Genomic DNA, 19,848 nt, shown 5'->3' on the forward strand with positions numbered 1-19,848 from the left:
TGAAATCACAAGTTCCAAAGTTACAACTTGTAACATGTTGCTTGGCTTTGCATTGTCAGCTTGTGTTTTATTGTTAGTGGAAGAATGAAAGAAAAGAAACACGAGATGAAAGAACAGGAGAACCTGCAGGCAATGAGTGAAATCACTGATTAGTTCTGCTAAGCTAGGCTACAAGTGGAAGGTAGAACTGGGGGATTCCCCAACGTGAGTAACACATTAACCCCCCTGTTAGTACAATACTGCTGAACCAGCAGAGACTGAGTCGGACCCTGACTGACCTGAGAGTCTCCAGTCTGCAGTCTGGACTCTCCAGAAGGTCACGCAGCAGCTTCACTGATGAATCCTGCAGGTTGGTGTCCCTCAGGTCCAGCTCTCTCAGGAGGGGGGGGTTGGACTTCAGAGCTGAGACCAGAGAAGCACAGCTGATCTCTGACAGACTGCAGTACCTCAATCTGAATAAAGAAAACATGATGTGGATACAAATCCATTTATAATCCAATCAGATGTGTTCAGGTTTAAATGTGTGGCTCAACATTACTACGTCCTAATCCATGAATTGGAGTGACGCTGTCATTCTGTTATTGTGCTCATCATAACATCAGCTTCTACTTTATTATCTGTGGAAACACATTGAAATGAAGGAAACAAAGAATTCTTTGTGCTTGAGAAAGTAAACTTCATCAGTGTACACTAATATTAGTTCAGATGACCTTCTGTATACAGATGTGAGCGTTTACCACACGTGAACATAAATGTACTTTAATAACTAACAGTGGACATTTGCTACAGCTGCTTTAACAAACACTCGTCTTCTGTGACTGCACACTCAATTTAGTGCAAGAAAAGTCAAAATATGAACAAAAGGAAAGTTACGACTTTATGATGTAAATTATTTATGAACATAAATTATGTTCAATAATTATTAAACATGTTGGATCTACAGTAGTACCAGAGAGTCAGTGAACTGACCTGAGAGCCTCCAGTCTGCAGTCTGGACTCTCCAGAAGGTCACACAGCAGCTTCACTGATGAATCCTGCAGATTAGGTGTCCCACAGGTCCAGCTCTCTCAGATGGGGGGGGTTGGACTTCAGAGCTGAGAACAGAGAAGCCCAGCTGATCTCTGACAGCCTGTAGCCCCCAATCTGAATAAAGAAAACATGATGTAACTTTAGAAAACAATGTTGCTGCTTGAGTTAGTTCAAGGTGGAACATTGAATGTGTAAAGGTGTGTATTTTTGAAAAGCCTGAGATCAGACAGACGGTGTTACCACGGGAACAAGAGGAAGCTCCTCTGATAAATGTGTTTCATGTTCTTTACACAATTAGTGGAAAAGTGAAAGATTAAAGAATATTGTTGGAGAAAAACTGTCTTTAACCGATAGATTTCATCAAACTTAACAAAGTGGGGTTTGTTTATGAAACGGGAAGACTCTGAAGAATGTGTAGCAAAGGGAGTAAACCAGCTGAAGGGCCACAGGGGCCCATTGTGGATCTCATGCTTTCAACATGTGGCTCTGATCCTTTCAAACATCTACAAGAATGGTGATGAACGTGGTTTCAGGAGGTCGTTAAGTACGGCACAGATACAGATACTAGGCATGATCTCCAGTGTTATTTATACTATTTTAATTCTGTTATTTATATTATTTTAATTGACTTCACACTCATTTACATCAACACTGTGATTATTGTGCTGTAAATGCTCTGTCTCATCTTCTACTAAGTTTGATGTTTCTGCTGTGAAGCACTTTGGGCTGTAGTTCTTGTATGAAAGGTGCTCTACAAATAAAGCTTATTATTATTATTATTATTATTATTATTATTATTAAGGTTTAATAATCTGTTCAGAGCTGAAGAAGTTTAGAGGTCACTGTCAGCAATGATACAAATGTGTTGGTAATCAAAGCTCAAAGTCTCTGCAGCCTGTTTCTCTCTGTCATCAGATGTTTAACAACCTCCTTCATATCTCTCACACACCTCAGTACTGACATCTTCTTCACTGACTCATGGAGCACAATGTGAGTCTGTGGAAGCTCAACAACTGTCCCGTCAAACATTTACTTTCTCTACTTTACGTCATTCTCCACAATATTCAGACATTTGAAAAATAAAGAAGACAATAATAATAATTACAACGTCTTCACCTGTCTGCAAATTGTGCCAATTATATTTACTACACGAGCTACAGTCAGTGAACTGACCTCAGCGTCTCCAGTCTACAGTTTGGACTCTGCAGTCCAGCACACAGCAGCTTCACTGAATCCTTCAGTGGTGTTATACTCAGCTCTCTCAGGTGGGAGGGGTTGGACTTCAGAGCTGAGGCCACGACTTCACAATCAGTCTCTGAGATGTAACATCCATAAAGTCTGTCAGGACACATATATTACAAAATGTGTTATTATGAAAGAGGAAACATTCATTTATTTCATGCATTTGATGACAAAACATTTGCTGTTAGACATTTTAATATCTTTACTGAGTTTAATATATGCATTGTCCCCCCCCCCCCCAGGATACTCGGGAGATGCCCACAGGATACTGAACCTCTATTAGAAAGATTGAGGCCTACATGAAAGGGGGAGAAGTTACAAATGGAATCCGGGGCGAGGACGGCAGCAAAGAGCACGATGGATTCATGAGCAGGTAATCTAAAGTGATTCTTACACACATCTGCAGTTTCCCAGTTATATTTAGATGTTCTTTAGTGTTGTTGGATTATAAACGGCGTAAGGAATTCTTTGTGTGTTGTAACTGCGTCTGAACTCCCCTGTCTCTGCTCTGGCATCTTCAGAACACGAGGCAGGACAAGCCGCTGTGACATCAGTGGTTCATCTGATCTCACTGTGTTTGACATGAAACAATAACTCTCATCACTTATCACCTGCAGACTTGTAATATGTGTTTAATGTTGCAGATGAAGGGAGAGAGTAGTGCTGCAGTTACATTGAGGCTTCCATAATGTCCACAGTGTGTCAGTGTGATCTGATCCTAGGTCTGTCTCTGCTAGCTACCTTCTGCTGTCACTGACTGTTGACAAACGCAACAGAAAGGAAACAAATCATTGAAAGTATCAGAGATGTACAGAAATAAATGTTAATATAAAGACTCAGGTATTACCTGTGTGTCTGATGTAATGATGAAGAAACTGCTAGAATGTAACAACAACTTCTCTGCATTCACTCAGAACTGTAAAATGTGATGAAACCTCGAGCACCTCTAAAGTCTTTAGTTTGACAAGGTCTGCATGTCGCCTCCATCCCCCAAAGGAATGTAATGAGAGGAAGAAACTGTCAAGTGTCACAATTATTACAAATAAATAGAAATGTGTTCATGAACTTCACAGATAGAAGCTGAAAACACTTGTTTTGCTCTCACAGCGTTTGAAACAGCTCAAGAACATCTGAAACTAAATAATGAAGTAAAAAGTGGATATATTTATTCAATAAAATGAATTTTCTCGTGTATATTTGAAGAACTAAACTTCTAATCTACTCTGATTTATAAAGTTAATCACATCTGGACTTACACAGCCTTTCTGCAGTTCCTCACAGCTGGAATCAGTCTCCGTCGTCCCTCCCGTGACGTGTTGTACTTCTCCAGGTCCAACTCATCCAGAACCTCCTCTGACATCTGCAGCATGTGAGCCAGAGCTGAGCACTGGATCTCAGAGAGTTCCTTCTGTGATCTGTTCTCTGACTGCAGGAACTCTTGGATCTCCTGATGTACTGAGTGGTCCTTCATCTCTATCAGACAGTGGAAGATGTTGATGCTTCTGTCAGCAGAGGTATCTTCACTCCTCATCTCCTTCAGGGTGTTGATGGCTCTCTGGATCATTTCTGGACTGTTGTCTGTCTGACCCAGCAGGCCTCCTAAGAGTCTCTGGTTGGACTCCAGAGAGAGGCCGTGGAGAAAGCGGACAAACAGGTCCAGGTGGCCATTCTTACTTGTGAGGGATTTCTTCATGGCTTCAGACAGGAAGACATCCAGGGATGAGTTCTTCTTCCAGTCACTCCCCAGGAAGTCCTCCAGTACCTCTGTGTTCCTCTTGCTGTAACAGTGGAACAGGTAGACTGCAGCCAGAAACTCCTGAATGCTCAGATGAACAAAGCAGTAGACTGTTTTCTGGAAGATCACACTCTCTCTTTTGAAGATCTCTGTACAAACTCCTGAGTACACCAAGGCCTCCGTGGCATCAAGACCACACTGCTCCAGGTCTTCTTGGTAGAACATGATGTTTCCTTTCTCCAGATGTTCAAACGCCAGCCTCCCCAGCTTCAGAAGAAGTTTCCCGTCAGCCTTCGTCAGCTCCCGTGGACTCGTCTCATGTCCCTCATCATACTTCTGCTTCTTCCTCTTGGTCTGAACCAGCAGGAAGTGTGAGTACATGTCAGTGAGGGTCTGGGGCAGCTCTCCTCTCTGGTCTGTAGTCAACATGTGGTCCAGAACTGTAGCAGTGATCCAGCAGAAGACGGGGATCAGACACATGATGTGGAGGCTCCTGGATGTCTTGATGTGAGAGATGATTCTGCCGGACCGTTCTTCATCACTGAATCTCCTCCTGAAGTACTCCTCCTTCTGGACGTCAGTGAAGCCTCGTACTTCTGTTACCCTGTCCACACGTGCAGGAGGGATCTGATTGGTTGCTGCAGGTCGGGAAGTTATCCAGACGAGAGCCGAGGGAAGCAGATTCCCGCTGATGAGGTTTGTCAACAGCACGTTGACTGATGACTGCTGTGTGACATCAGACACAACCTCATTGTTGTGGAAATCCAGTGAAGGTCTGCTTTCATCCAGGCCGTCAAAGATGAACAAAACGCTACAGACAGCGAGCGTCTCTGCTGTGACCTTCTGTAAGGTTGGATGGAAAACATGGAGCAGCCTGAGAAGACTGTACTGCTCAGCTTTGATCAAGTTCAGCTCCCTGAAGGAAAGCGGAATCAGCAGACTGACATCTTGGTTTTCCAAACCCTCTGCCCAGTCCAGAGTGAACTTCTGCACTGAGAAGGTTTTTCCAACGCCAGCGACGCCGACCGTCAGGAGCGACTCTGATGTGTACCTGTTGGTCAGGTGAGGCTTTAAAGATGTCGTGGCACTTGATTGGAGCGTCACGGAGGATCTTTTTCTTGGAAGCTGTCTCAAGCTGCTTCACCTCATGTTGAGTATTAACCTCTTCACTCAGTCCCTCTGTGATGTAGAGCTCAGTGTAGATCCTGTTGAGGAGGGTTTTACTCACTGTTTCTTCACTTCCTTCAGTCACACGTTCACATCTCCTCTTCAGACTGATCCTATGTTCATCTAAAACCTCCTGCAGACCTCTATCTGCTGAAAGAGAAGACACATGTGAGATTAATAAATATATATAACAGATCATAATGTGCTGTACAAACAAATGAAGCAGGAAGAATCCTGTTTTCAGACATGAAGACAGCAGCAGACAGATGTACAGTCTTACTGTGTGCACAGCTGGTCTGACTGGCTGTCTGCAGTCTTGTTCTGGATCTTTTTCCACACTGGGGACAGGGGGGGTCTCCTGATGAAGCAGACTGGTCCCAGTATGAGGCGATGCACTGTCTGCAGAACCAGTGTCCACAGCTGGTAGAGACTGGATCCTTCAGGACGTCCTGACACAAAGCACAGCTGGACCGCTGCTCCTCCACAGAAACAGGAGTTTTGCTCTTCTTTCTGTGGAGATGAACACGTTCTTTATAACACATCACAATAGTGCTGGCTGATGTTCACTGATTGGTACAACCTATGTCTCCAACATGATAACAGTTTAGTCCCAGTTGTCTACTGTGTTTCTTTACTGTACTCTACTGGGCTTATGTTATCATACAACAGTAGATTATAAGAGAACATAAAAACTGAAATCCTCTTCAGGTCAGTTTACAGAAGAAACAGACTCTTACTTTGTGTCTGAGGGTCCAGGTTCATTACTGAAGGTTAGAGGTTGTCTCATAGACCTGTCACTCTTCAGAGACAGACAGCTGGGGACTGCAGACACTGAGCCGTCCTCCTCCTCATCTGTTAAATCATTCATCTTCTCCAGTCTGAGAGTTACTGTACACACACACACACACACACACACACACACACACACACACACACACACACACACACACACACAGTATAAAGTATTATTTATCTGAAGCAGAAGAATCTTCTCCTAAAGGAAACTTCATCCTTCAGTTCATCACAAACATCATCTGGAGATACATGTTTAACTGACAGGAAGAACTGAGAGCAGAACAATGTTTCCCTCTGAGATGTAGTGCAGTACAAGTATAAAGGACATTTACTCAAGTGCAGTACTTCAGTAAAAGTACTTATTGATATTCTGATTGTGGATCCATTATTTAATAACCAGATTATGATCGTGGTGTCTTTTGAACGCTGGAGATGATTGATGAGGCTAAATGCTTCAGGTAAAGTAGAGAATATATAACTCCTATCAAAGCAGAAGCTCAGGAATCATCAGCCTCACGTGACTGAACGGAAATGAGCAGAAATAAAAGTGTAAATGTAAAAAGTGTTCCTTGCTGACAGACAGACTCTCCGACTCTCTGGATTGAATTGTATCCGTGATCAAAGTAAACGGAGAAATAACTGAAAATAAATGTATTTCTACTAAATGATAAAGTAGTTTGTGCTTGTGTTGTTTATATTGTGATATAATTAACTAATACATGTATTATCTTGTGTAATAACTGAAACACGTATTTACATAGATAATGTGAAGAAATGTTAGGTACTATATATATTAAATAAAGCTCAACTCACTCAGAACTGTCTCATCATATCAGGGATAATTGGGATATTGTGAATGCATAATATGAGCGTGCCCCCCTGGCAGAGTCGTTCGAATACCCCGTATGATGTGACGTGATGACGTCAGACGTCAAAGACCGGAAACGATAGAAAAACTGATGTAACCGAGAGGCGGGACGTTTTTCTGCGGAGCAGGGGAGAGAGGCCGCAAAACAGGAACGTCTCTCAGCTGAGAATATGTTCCATGCTTGACTTATCATATTAATAAATATATCGATTTAACTACAAGTTTTCTGTATTGATTCGACATTCAAGCTCCGATTTCTTCAACTCTTTCCTCAACAATATCTACAGTTACATGTTTTAACGAGCTGGTAAATAAACAATAAAACACAAAGGTTTAGAGTGGAGCACTTGAGTTTCATGTGATCTGTGTTCCGGTACAAACTGCAGTATAAACTGTGTCTCTGGAGGGAAAAGGCAGAAACTTCTTCCTGCTCAGATGTCAACACACTCTGCGCATGTCTGCTATCAACCCGGAGTCACTGTCAGCACCGGACACCTTGTTTACAGGAGCACGGCTTTTATTTTGAAACTACTTCCGGGAGTTCCGCCCCGAAACGGACACAAAGTTCATTTGAACTTTTAGAAGGTAAAAAGCAAGAAGAAGAAGTTTAGTGTTGACTGGTTGGAGAAAGAACAAGCATTGATCCGGAGGGTGACGGGTTGTGAGGCTGCTCTCCATCTGGACTGTGCTGCTGTGTGACATGTAGCGATGATGCTCACAAACATTTCATCACATTGGACTCCAGGACTCTGCTTGTTAGAGACACACAGCAGGACACACTAAAGAATGAATGTGTAAAACCCCAGCAGAGCTGCTGTTAACACTCACCCTGTTCTGCTGCTGCGGCTCTGTCGACGAGAAAACGGCGTCTGTCAGTGACAGTTTGGGGAGGGGCCAGTGCACCTGTAACACTGAGCCTGGACCCACCTGTGCCCCGGGGCGGGACATTATTTTGATGGGCACACCATGCAGTCAATCACATGTCAGGACAGACTAGGATCATACCATTATGTGAAAGAAGGAAGGGGGGCAGACGCTCCAAAGACAGCGCGTGTAGTGGTACAGGCCAGATACACAGAGCGACAGAGAGACGGGGGATTTAAATGCAACAGGTCGGGAGAAAGTGAAGAAATGAGCGGACACCCAAAAAGAAGCTCTGCACTAAGACAACACTGACAACATGTAATATGTCATTATAATGAGAAACACTTACATTCTTCTTCTTTAAACAGTTCACCATAAAGTTAGAAAGTTATTAGTTTCCAGTGTTTAAAAGTTATAGTTTAAGTCTAATATATTCTTTAACTTCACAAACATCAAGTGAAACTTCTATTATAATATATTATATTATAATATAATATATTATAATATAATTGTATCTAAGACTTCAGAGATGTGTTGGATATGTACAGTGTTGACAATTTGGCGACTTTCTCGTTAAATCTTATAAATCTTTTGGCGATTTTTATTGTCAAAAGCGACTCGTGACAAATGTAGTGAGGTTTTATTTTGAGAAGTGATGGCCTGTTTCAATGGAACAAATAACGTCTGCTTTACAGCTGCCGCCAGTGTTGGTCTGCGTTACAGCCGCCGCCAGTGTTGGTGTGCGTTACAGCCGCCGCCAGTGTTGGTCTGCGTTACAGCCGCCCCCAGTGTTGGTCTGCGTTACAGCCGCCCCCAGTGTTGGTCTGCGTTACAGCCGCCGCCAGTGTTGGTCTGTGTTACAGCCGCCCCCAGTGTTGGTCTGCGTTACAGCTGCCGCCAGTGTTGGTCTGCGTTACAGCTGCCGTCAGTGTTGGTCTGCGTTACAGCTGCCGTCAGTGTTGGTCTGCGTTACAGCTGCCGCCAGTGTTGGTCTGCGTTACAGCTGCCGCCAGTGTTGGTCTGCGTTACAGCCGCCGCCAGTGTTGGTCTGCGTTACAGCTGCCCCCAGTGTTGGTCTGCGTTACAGCTGCCGCCAGTGTTGGTCTGCGTTACAGCTGCCGCCAGTGTTGGTCTGCGTTACAGCTGCCGCCAGTGTTGGTCTGCGTTACAGCCGCCGCCAGTGTTGGTCTGCGTTACAGCTGCCCCCAGTGTTGGTCTGCGTTACAGCTGCCGCCAGTGTTGGTCTGCGTTACAGCTGCCGTCAGTGTTGGTCTGCGTTACAGCCGCCGCCAGTGTTGGTCTGCGTTACAGCCGCCGCCAGTGTTGGTCTGTGTTACAGCTGCCGTCAGTGTTGGTCTGTGTTACAGCCGCCCCCAGTGTTGGTCTGCGTTACAGCTGCCCCCAGTGTTGGTCTGCGTTACAGCTGCCGTCAGTGTTGGTCTGTGTTACAGCTGCCCCCAGTGTTGGTCTGTGTTACAGCTGCCCCCAGTGTTGGTCTGTGTTACAGCTGCCGCCAGTGTTGGTCTGTGTTACAGCTGCCCCCAGTGTTGGTCTGTGTTACAGCTGCCCCCAGTGTTGGTCTGCGTTACAGCTGCCCCCAGTGTTGGTCTGCGTTACAGCTGCCGTCAGTGTTGGTCTGCGTTACAGCTGCCGCCAGTGTTGGTCTGCGTTACAGCTGCCGCCAGTGTTGGTCTGCGTTACAGCTGCCGTCAGTGTTGGTCTGCGTTACAGCTGCCGCCAGTGTTGGTCTGCGTTACAGCTGCCGCCAGTGTTGGTCTGCGTTACAGCTGCCCCCAGTGTTGGTCTGCGTTACAGCTGCCCCCAGTGTTGGTCTGCGTTACAGTTGCCCCCAGTGTTGGTCTGCGTTACAGCTGCCCCCAGTGTTGGTCTGCGTTACAGTTGCCCCCAGTGTTGGTCTGCGTTACAGCCGTATGATCCTGTATGATCAGCGACCATCTATTGGACGTCCACACTGGGGAGGGAGCTGTGTGTACAGCAGTAAGTATACAGACTGTACGTCATCTGTACATTACAGTTGTAGTACCAGTAGACCTGCACATGACGTGTTAAACATACAATCACCACATGCATGTACATAATTCATATATTTGTTTAATTTGATATCATTGCTCTCTCAATCATTTCAACCACATCTTTTATTATGAATGTTATTAGATATGTTCTTTACGCAGACATGTATAAACATGCAATACAGGTTCAAGCTGGTTTGAAAGATTTATTAGTAAAGTTGTGTTTTGTACATTTCAGACATGTCAGAAAGAAAGTGCTGTGCAGACGGATCCCCCTCCACGGACACACCACAAGTCCATGCAGGCGACCACGTGTCAGGTCAGCTGGACCGCAAGTTCCAATCCAGGTTGGTTGTTCCAAAGGTCAGCATCATAATATATTAAAATATATATATACACACACATACATACTATATATAATGCTTGATTATAAAACATATTTTTTGCAGAGTGTGTTACTGAACTCTTAGCACAAAAAAAACGTAGCACAGATCTTTTGAATGGCACATGATGGCATTCTGTGGTTCTTACCAAGTATTCCCAGGCAGACTCTCACCGGCGGTATGCCACATAGTGATACATTCTGTAACATACAAGATAATACATGTCAATGGTAATCACTTCCACCTTATTTATCTGTGTATTCTGTGACTGTGCCAGAGGGACCATTCGACTCCCCATAAATACATCACAGTTTCTGAGCTCTACACATTACACAAGTAACTTCCTCATTACGTGGCTGATCACCTGCTCGTTGTCTGTCCCTCTTCACATACCTGTGGTAGGCTGTCTGCAACACCCAAACATCCAGACTTTGATTTGAATCCTGCGTGACCTGTTCTGCAGGTTGTGTTTGCACCATGTCCCTCATATTCATTGAGTTCCTCCATGACATCCTTTTCTTGGCAGCAACTCTTCAATTGTTTCCATAATTGTACAGTTTTCACATGTACACCTAAATGTACAAAAGAAGAGTGGTGAGGACATGTACACAATATGCAATATCCAGAGGAAAGGCCAATATTAACGTCATCTTCATGTCATACTATGTATATGCCTGTGTTTGACGACAGGCTCGTAAACAGCTCAAAGCTTTACTCTGTGAGATAATATCTCTCTGGGGCATTCCAACGAAGGTTTACCATGCCGTTTCTCAACTAAGTTCATACCTAGATTGTTGTTTGCAGTACCTTCCCACATTGGTGTGGATCATCAAAGACAACTAGCACCGTCCACAGACACTTGTGAACATAACATGCTAACCTACTGCAGTAACCTTTCCTCCACTCTCTCTGACATAAGGAAACAGGTGACATCAGTTCATCATCACCTGCATCTACACCACTCCACTCATTTCAACCAGTCCAAACGGTGGCAAGGTTCCCTTCCAGATCCTCCTCTCCACCCACACAGCAGTGAAGGTGGCAGAGAGGGCATCCCCTCGTTCAACATCTTCTGGCAAGTCCACCACTCTCAAATTAGATAACCTGGATCTTGCCTCCAAGTCTTCAACTTTATCCTGTAGCTTCGTGTTTTTAGCTTCACGCGTGTTCACTTTATCTTGCAGGGAGCTCACGTCGTCCTCGGTAGATGAGATTCTTACTTCAGCCTCTAACATTCGTTCTGAGCATCCCCGTATCTCCTTCCTCATCCCCTCTATTGCTGTTAGCATGCCATCAAGTCTTGTGGGAAAGTCCGACTTTAGAGAGCCTCTGGCGATCAGGATTTCCTCCGAGCCTGCTTCCCACCACCCGGCCTCGCCCGTCTCAACAGAGGTCATGGCTGGCGCAATGCTAGCGCTAGCATAACTTTCTTTAGCTTCCACGTGTAGCTTGGATGCTGTTTTATCTTAGACTGAAGTGCTTTTGGTCGTCCTTTAGCTGATTTCCCTGCTGCAGCCGGCATTTAACCGTCTTTTCCGAATAGAAACGATGGGTTGACATAAAACGTGGGTAAAATTAGGATTTAAGACAGAAATTGTCGGAGCACTGATAGTTGCGTCTTCCTAGTGAGCCGCCATAACCTGAAGTCTCTTATTCCACCTTTTTATTTATTGATTTCAGGGACTTTTGTTTTCCTAATGCCACATTTCATTTCCATCTTATATTAAAAATAATAACTAGCCATAAAAATACACCAAGAGACGTTGATGTTGAGCATTTAAAATGTATTTATATTTCCATAACTTATCATTTACGAACACATGGTGGCAGTAGTTCACATAAATCTGTCCACCGGCCGCCGGAGAAAAAGGTGGCGAAGAAGAAGAAGAAGAAGAGGAGGAGGAGGAGGAGGAGGAAGAGGAAGAGGAGGAGGACCGCGCTGGACTTGAAATCCTCCCCCGACCCGAGAGGCTGTCAGCGGGCGTGTCTGACTGTTTCCACGCGTTGGTTAAACGGATTGTATTAAAACAGCTAAAACAAATGGTGCACAAGTGTTGCGTGGACACGTGCTGCGTCGCCAAACGTAAGAACCTCGTCTTTCATCGGTTTCCTCTCGGAGACCCGCGGAGACTGAGGCAGTGGCTGTTCGCTCTCAGCATGGATGTAAACACTCCGCGGCACATCATCGGCAACATGTTCGTCTGCCAGAGACACTTTGATCCGGAGGACTACTACGACATCCTGGATCAGCCGAGCCCACTCAGCACGGACACACCTCTGACACAGGTGACCCCACCGCGGGGGTCACTCAGCTGGTGAGCGCGTGAAGGCGAGACACTTTCGTGCACTAGTACATTTGAAGAGATTGGGATATTATGCATCCATAACATATCTTCTTTAAAGATAAACCTTTATTAATCCCCAGAGGGATATGCAGGTGTCATGGCAGCAACAGGAGAGGACAGGTAACAGTACAAACCACACCAGGATGAAAGTAATTATATATTTCATTAAGGGTACAAACCACACAATAATACCAAAAGTCTAAATACAAATAAAGATAAAGTAAAACACTAATTAATGTAAAAACTGAAAAAGCAACAAGCTTAATATGAGATCACAGCTGTGTACGAGGGTTTTTAGATTTATTTAGATTCATTATTTATCTGAACAGCTGCAACGATGAGTCAACAGAACAATAACTGGCAACTATTTTGCTCATTAATCAGTAATTTTTTATGCACAAATGTCTCAAATATGGAGATGTCTTGCTTCTCTCTGTTTTATATCATATTAAAGTGAATATCTTTGGGTCTCGGACTGACAAACAAACACATCTGGCATCTGGACCAAACAATAAATCGGTTTAATGCTCATTAATCAATAAAGAAAATAACCGTGAGTTGCAGCCCATGAGGTGCACAAAGTTATTTACCACTGACAGTCGTTCCTTTGCCACTCTTCTCTTCACATATCGGGAACATGTCACTGAAATTTGTCCAATTCTCTATGAAGTTTCCACCTTTTGACCGCAGACTCGTTTCTCTCCTCGCCTGCGGTTCATGCCAACAGTTTAAACAGCCATGTGGCTAAATCTGCTCCAAGCTGCTGCGAGTGGGGAAGTGGCCAAAAACATGAGGACGATGAGACGACTCTGCTCAAACTTTCTTTGTGTTTCTCTCTGCAGGGAAAGCCCCCGTCAAAAAAAGCCACAGTGCTCAACAAGGTGAACAAAGCTCCTCCAGCCCCAATAGTACTGGATGGTGAGAACACACACACACACACACACACACACACACACACACACACACACACAGGGAATCTAATTACTTAATTGCAGAACAAAAACAGATGTGAAGCTTAATGGAAGCATTTGAGACACAATCTGAAGTCAGGTGTGAACTCTTCATTTGTCTCACAGCTTGAATTGGTGCTTGTTGCTTGTTTGGGAGCATCAGCAGCTGCATACAGTACATGTGCACGAACGTCTCTCTCTAAACCTTTTGATTGAATGTGAATGACGCCTCTGTTCTTCCCGTTGTGTAGCATCGGCTGCAGGTTTTGAATGGGGCGCCTACTTGGAGAAGGAAAGCGCTCTGGCTGCATCGGTGTCCTGCTTCAGACATGTGAGTCCCAATAATCATTAGAAACTATGTTTTCTCTCAGATTATAAAATGTCTAAAGGAAAAACACTTGCACGCACGTATTAACACCTAATCCAACATGGAGTATAAAAAAGAATGAATACTTTGCAAAGTGAGCGTTGTCTATAATAAGTGTGCACCTCACCCTGGTGACCTCCCTCCTGCAGGCGCCCCTGTGTGCCCAGTGGGACGACATCTTAATGGGGATGAAAGTGGAGGTCCTGAACACAAACGCAGTCCTGCCCAGTAAAGTCTACTGGATCGCAAGTGTCATCCAGATTGCAGGTGTGTCTCTGTGTTTTCTGATCATGAATATACATCTTTTGCAGGAGCATCAACAGTAACGCAGCTCTTCCCTCCTCTCGTCTGCAGGATACAAAGCTCTGTTGAGGTACGAAGGCTTTGAACACGACAGCAGCCGAGATTTTTGGTGCAGCCTCGTCTCGGGGGAGCTGAACCCGATTGGATGTTGCGCCATGACGAGCAAGCTGCTGGTGCCACCGCAAGGTGAGGATTCACCCTCGAACCACATTGGTTCAGTGTTACCTGGAGACGTGTTATTGAACTCTCTGAAGTCCACAACCAGCCGGCGGGTTTAAAAAAGCCAGTTTTCTTTTAAGAATCGCTTAAATTAAACCGTTTATCAAAGCCAGAAACTGCAAAAACAGAAATTATCGGCGGGTTTCAATTTTCCGACGGCCCTTGAACGAGTCACGTGCGACGAAGACGTGTGTCGGTAAAAATAACAAAATCTAAGATTAAAAAGTGACATTTCACCGAAATCACTTTATTCTAAATGTCTCAATTAGAATGTTGCCAAAAATCAAATGTTTGAATTTAATATATCCTGTAAAAAACATGAAAGTCTGAGCTCCTCAGCGCAGCTGGGAAACATCAACGACTGGAGACCAACAGACACGACACAGAAACTCTGTTGCTTTGTGGCATTATAACTGTTTTACTGAACAAAACACAGTTCTGAGTTCTCCATACTTCTAGCCATGATTGTACCGTTTCCATAGAAGTGCAGGATTTACGTGTTGCAGTGAAAACAAAGCCCCAGCTGGTGAAATGTGTCAAGAAGCATTTGCTTGAACGCTGCTCGCCTGCATGAAGCACAGAGGACGTTAACATGTCATCAGGATTAATACCGCCGATAACGAAGACTTTAAATATGTCATGCTTTGCTATGTCAACAATGTTGTGACTTGAGAAATGATGTGTCCATAGATGTGAAGCAGAACATCCCAGATTGGAAAGAATACCTGATGAAAAAGCTGGTGGGGGCCAACACCCTCCCTGTTGACTTCTACCTGAAGGTAAAACTGACGCTCTGCTTTGCACATGTGAAGAGAACTATTTAGTTTCACTGAATGACTTCATCTCTTGCCTTCCTCCTTCTCCCCAGTTGGCGGAGAGCATGCGGACCTCGTTCAGAATCGGCATGCGCGTGGAGGTCGTGGACCCCAAACACGTGAGTCAGACCCGCATGGCCGCCATCGACTCGATCGTCGGTGGCCGCCTGCGGCTGGTGTACGAAGACCAAAGCGACGCCGCCGTCAACACCATCTCTGATTTCTGGTGCCACATGTGGAGTCCCCTCCTGCACCAGATCGGCTGGTCCACCAAAGTGGGTCACGCCATCAAAGCACCTGGTAGGTGTTGCGTTTAGTTTTCCCCAAACGTAGGAGTAATGGCGTGCAACAGAGACGGAGACAGAAGAAACGACACGAGAACATGGTTGTATTGTGTAAGACCTCTAGACGCACACATGTCACGCTTGTTGTGAACTAAAGATATTTCTTTTTTAAATGATAGCAAACAGTGGAGGGACCGCTGCCAAGGTCTGGAGGGGGAACTATGACAGTTCGTTCCTGCTCTTTAAAAAGGTAAGGAAGTATTCTTTATTCGTACTGTCTCTTTAAGCCCCCATCCCGACAAAGCCCAGTCTGCTGTGATTGGTCCGTGTTTGTCGGGTCGTTCACTTCTGCGCTCTCGTTGTTGTTTCTGTGTGTATTTCCCCGTCGATGGAGTTTGATACTTCCACAGTATTTGTGCATTTTCAGCCATGTCTGTGACAGCATTCTGCACTCACTATGTGAAGTCTCTTAACGACGACTGATCTGCAGCCCAGGTTCGTTTACATGGAGGGGGGTTTCTTTGAGGAAGGAATGAAGCTGGAGGCCATCGACCCTCTTAACCTCGGGAGCATCTGTGTGGCCGCGGTACACAAGGTAAGACCGCTGTCATTGGGTGTGTTGTGTGTGTGTGTGTGTGTGTGTGTGTGTGTGTGATCTGATAAATGAGCTGGTTATTATATTACCGTTCTTTAACCCTTGTGCTTTCATTCTCAGAATTGTTTACATAATGCCTCTGTGGTCTTTTATTTAAAGAAGAAAAGAAAAGCACCACAATTTTCTTTTTTTACAGTCTGATGAAGTTCTTATTTTTTGTCAGATTAAAACAAATTATATATATATTTTAAAAAGAAAGAAACTCCCATTTATTACCTTAAAGGACAAGAATGTCCCCTTCATAAAACTGCTATAAAATACTACAATTCGACTATATTAATATTATTAATTAATATTAATGATATTAATTAATAATATTATTAATTAATATTATTATTAGAATAAGTCATATTTGTATCAGTCCTGATCATAACTACTAAATATTAATTAATTCTCCAGTCTGTTAACATAATGCAACTGTTATGGGTTAAAGAACAGTCAAATGTAATTATTTTCTTTATACTTAATGCTAAAGTGGATTTATTTTCTCAGTCTGGGTTATGTTAATAATGAACAACATTGATTTTGATGCTTTTGAATTTTTTGTGCAAGAAAAAAATCATGTTTTCAGGACAAACATGAGAAAATGTCTCAATCTGGAGGAAAATAGTCAAAACTACAATTTTGAAGCCAGAGCTCCAGATGTGAAGCCTGATATAAAAGAATACATGATTTTATGTTGCACAGGTTATTGTTGACTTATTAGAGGAGCTGAGGTTGAACTGAACGTCTGCCATATGCATTAAATAAAAGGGTTAATCCTACAGCGAGTGTTTCTCTAACTTCCCTCCTCCTCTCCTCCCAGGTGCTGTTAGATGGATACCTGATGGTGGGAATCGATGGCGCCGTATCCAACAACGGCTCCGACTGGTTCTGTTACCACGCCTCGTCCCATGCCATCCTTCCCGTGGACTTCTGTAAGAAGAACAACATCGCTCTCACCGTACCTCAAGGTAGATATACACAACAATGATTCAGAGGCAGGAGACAGTGGTTCAGTGCTGACGATACTTAATGTTTGTGTCTCTGCAGGTTACGACTCTCAAACCTTCACCTGGGACAAATACCTGAAGGACACCGAAGCTAAAGCTGCACCGACACGCCTGTTAAACACCGTAAGACAGGAAGTCCAAACCCAGAGTGGCGTCTCTGAGCAACATAATGTGATCAAGACCGTTCATATATCAAGCAGACGAACCCGCTTTGTCTTTCTCTTCAGGACTTCTCGGGTCACGGCTTCTCCCCCAACGTGAAGCTGGAGGCGGTGGACTTGATGGAGCCGGGCCTGGTGTGCGTGGCCACCGTGAAGCGCTGCGTGGGCCGCCTGCTGCTCATCCACTTCGACGGCTGGGAGGATGATTTTGACCAGTGGATCGACCACCAGTCCCCGGACATCTACCCCGCCGGCTGGTGCGACCTCATGGGCTACCAGCTGCAGCCGCCTCCAGGACTCGGTAAACGCCTGATTTAGCAGCGTCCATCCCCTCGTGTGTTGAGAGCTCATATTAAAGGAATACTTCACCCCCAGAAGGATCATTTCTTGTTTTTCTCACACGCCTCCACGGGGAGCGTCTTGATGACTTGAAGTAACTGGTAAACTATATCCAAACGTCCGTCGACAAACTCGCACACAACTCGTGCAGTATAATCCAAGTCTCATTTATCAAGTCGTGTACTTCACACACTATTTAAAACTCTGAAGCTCCAACGGACGAGTGGCGTGCCGGCACAAGGTGAGCCAATGAAATACAAATGATCATTTTGGGGAGAAGCATTCCTTTAAGCCATCATCTAAACCGGTTGAATCTGATTTAAGTCTTTACAAGAGGCATTTAAACTCTGATTCAACTGCATTTTAGATAATTGGAGGAATTAAAGACCAAATGAGGCAGAAAAGTGTCACGTTTGTCTCTTTCACGTCCCAGACGGAGGTTTAACTGGGGATTAAAGCTGTTTGTGTCGATGTGTCTGACTCGTGTTTCGTTCTGTTTCCAGTCAATTTAATGGAAAACCAGACGGGACAGAGCAAGAAATACAAAACCCTTGCGCATCGGAAAAGAAGTATGTTTTGTTTGCTCTCATATTTAGTGTTTTCCTGCATCTGATGGTTGTATAACTGTTCTTCCACCTCCTCGTTGTGTTTTCTGTAGAAAAGAAGCCTGGAAAGAAGAGGCTCTCTCAGGATCAAGCTGAAGAAGATGCTGGTCAGCAGGCGGAGGTCACTGACGCTCCTTCAGAGGCCGGAGGACCTCAGCCTTCCTCCAAGAGTGCCTCTCATCCAGCCCAAACCTGAGCCCGAGGAGCAGGAGAGTAAGTGGACACACTTCTCATTTTCGTGAGATCATTTTGCCAATTTGCTGACGTATGTCTGTCTGTAGTCTTTGCAGTGCAGGTGAAAGTGGAGGAGGTGGAGATGGAGATGGAGACGCCCACTGATCCTCCACCAGTCCCTCTGGGTGTCTTTACACGGGAGGAGGGCGGAGAGAAGAGTAAGTCCGGACTACAACAGGCACCACAGCTTGGAAAGAGCAGCTCATGCAAAGACGGAGCGGAGTGAAACTACAGCAGGAAGAAGTGAAGAGTGTGAGGAGGGAGCCACTGAGGAGACGGTGCCGTGCCCGAGGTTTCAGAGAGCAGGACACGAGAGGAGAGGCTGCAGGGATGGAGGCGTCTAAAGACTGAAGAGGAAAAGGTGGATGAACAGAGAGACAATGGATTTTGTTTAAATGTGCGCTATATTTAGAACATTTCCCTGCGTCACCCTAAAGCAGTCATCTTTGCTCTCTTCAAAACCACCAGACTCCATTGACAAAAACACTCATTTTAGCTCACAGAGCTAGTTAGTGCTGCTGGTTAGTTGTGTTATTGTCACTTAAAACCCAAAGGTCACACAAACTAACGAGAGCAGGAATGGCGGACTCCGCCGCTACCAATAACTTCTACTATATGTAAATATGATAAGTAGAAACTACTCAGCGGTGAGTAGGAGCTGCTGTAACACAGCCTGTGTTTGTGAATATGTTTTATTATTTAACTCGGGTGAGCAGAGACGGTTTCCTGTCGAATGTTATAATGTTTTCATCTTCTGTGAATTGTGATTTACTGTTTCATGCTTTTCAACATTAAATAATTAACGTACTGTGTGTGTAATGATCAGTGTTTGAAATATTACTGGATAAAAACACAATGTCTGTTAGATGCAAAGAAGAAAAATGATGCATTGGTTCAAAGATACACTTTACTGCAGAGTAAAGATAAAGGACATCTTAATTCTGTGTAAGATGCACATACGCAATGTTGGAAAGCATCGCTGCTCGTAAAATCAAAACTCTTTATTTTAGTCTGATTTCCTGCAAAGGTACAAATTATAAGAGCAATAAGACAAAATCATAAACAATTTCTTTCAAGTTGATTTATTTCTTTGTAAAATAACTGATCATTATAAACCCAAAGAAATATTTTTATTTACAGAATTACTGAAAATCTTTAGTCTCCATATTTATTGAACTTTATGTTTTCCTTTAAAACAAATAAATTACTCTTACAAATTAGTTTATTTCTATGGAATGACTTGGAACTATGGGGCGGGTGATACAAGTGATTAAAACTTTATTGATAGTCAATCAAACAAATCATGAGTTCATTGATAAAAGTTGTGAGAATTCTGCTTCCTGTTCTTATGACCTCATTATGACCTCACTATGACCTCATCAACCTCATTATGACCTCATCAACCTCATTATGACCTCACTATGACCTCATTATGACCTCACTATGGCCTCATCAACCTCATTATG

At 44.1% G+C, this 19,848-nt stretch overlaps 1 protein-coding gene and 1 pseudogene across 1 annotated transcript; one reads left to right on the top strand and one right to left on the bottom strand.

The window, feature by feature from the left end:
* Positions 1-3,523: 3,523 nt before the first annotated feature.
* Positions 3,524-7,769, bottom strand: LOC115006098 (protein NLRC3-like). The gene is given in 5 exon segments (XM_029428151.1): positions 3,524-5,044; positions 5,046-5,323; positions 5,454-5,683; positions 5,911-6,061; positions 7,665-7,769. Coding segments are annotated over 4 exon segments (2,160 nt in total). The 5' UTR covers positions 6,042-6,061; positions 7,665-7,769.
* A 4,384-nt stretch (positions 7,770-12,153) lies between these two features.
* LOC115006101 (lethal(3)malignant brain tumor-like protein 2) lies at positions 12,154-18,748 on the top strand (annotated as a pseudogene).
* The last annotated feature ends 1,100 nt before the right edge of the window (positions 18,749-19,848 follow it).

Source organism: Cottoperca gobio, unplaced genomic scaffold, assembly GCF_900634415.1.
Source record: "Cottoperca gobio unplaced genomic scaffold, fCotGob3.1 fCotGob3_486arrow_ctg1, whole genome shotgun sequence".
Lineage (NCBI taxonomy): Eukaryota > Metazoa > Chordata > Actinopteri > Perciformes > Bovichtidae > Cottoperca > Cottoperca gobio.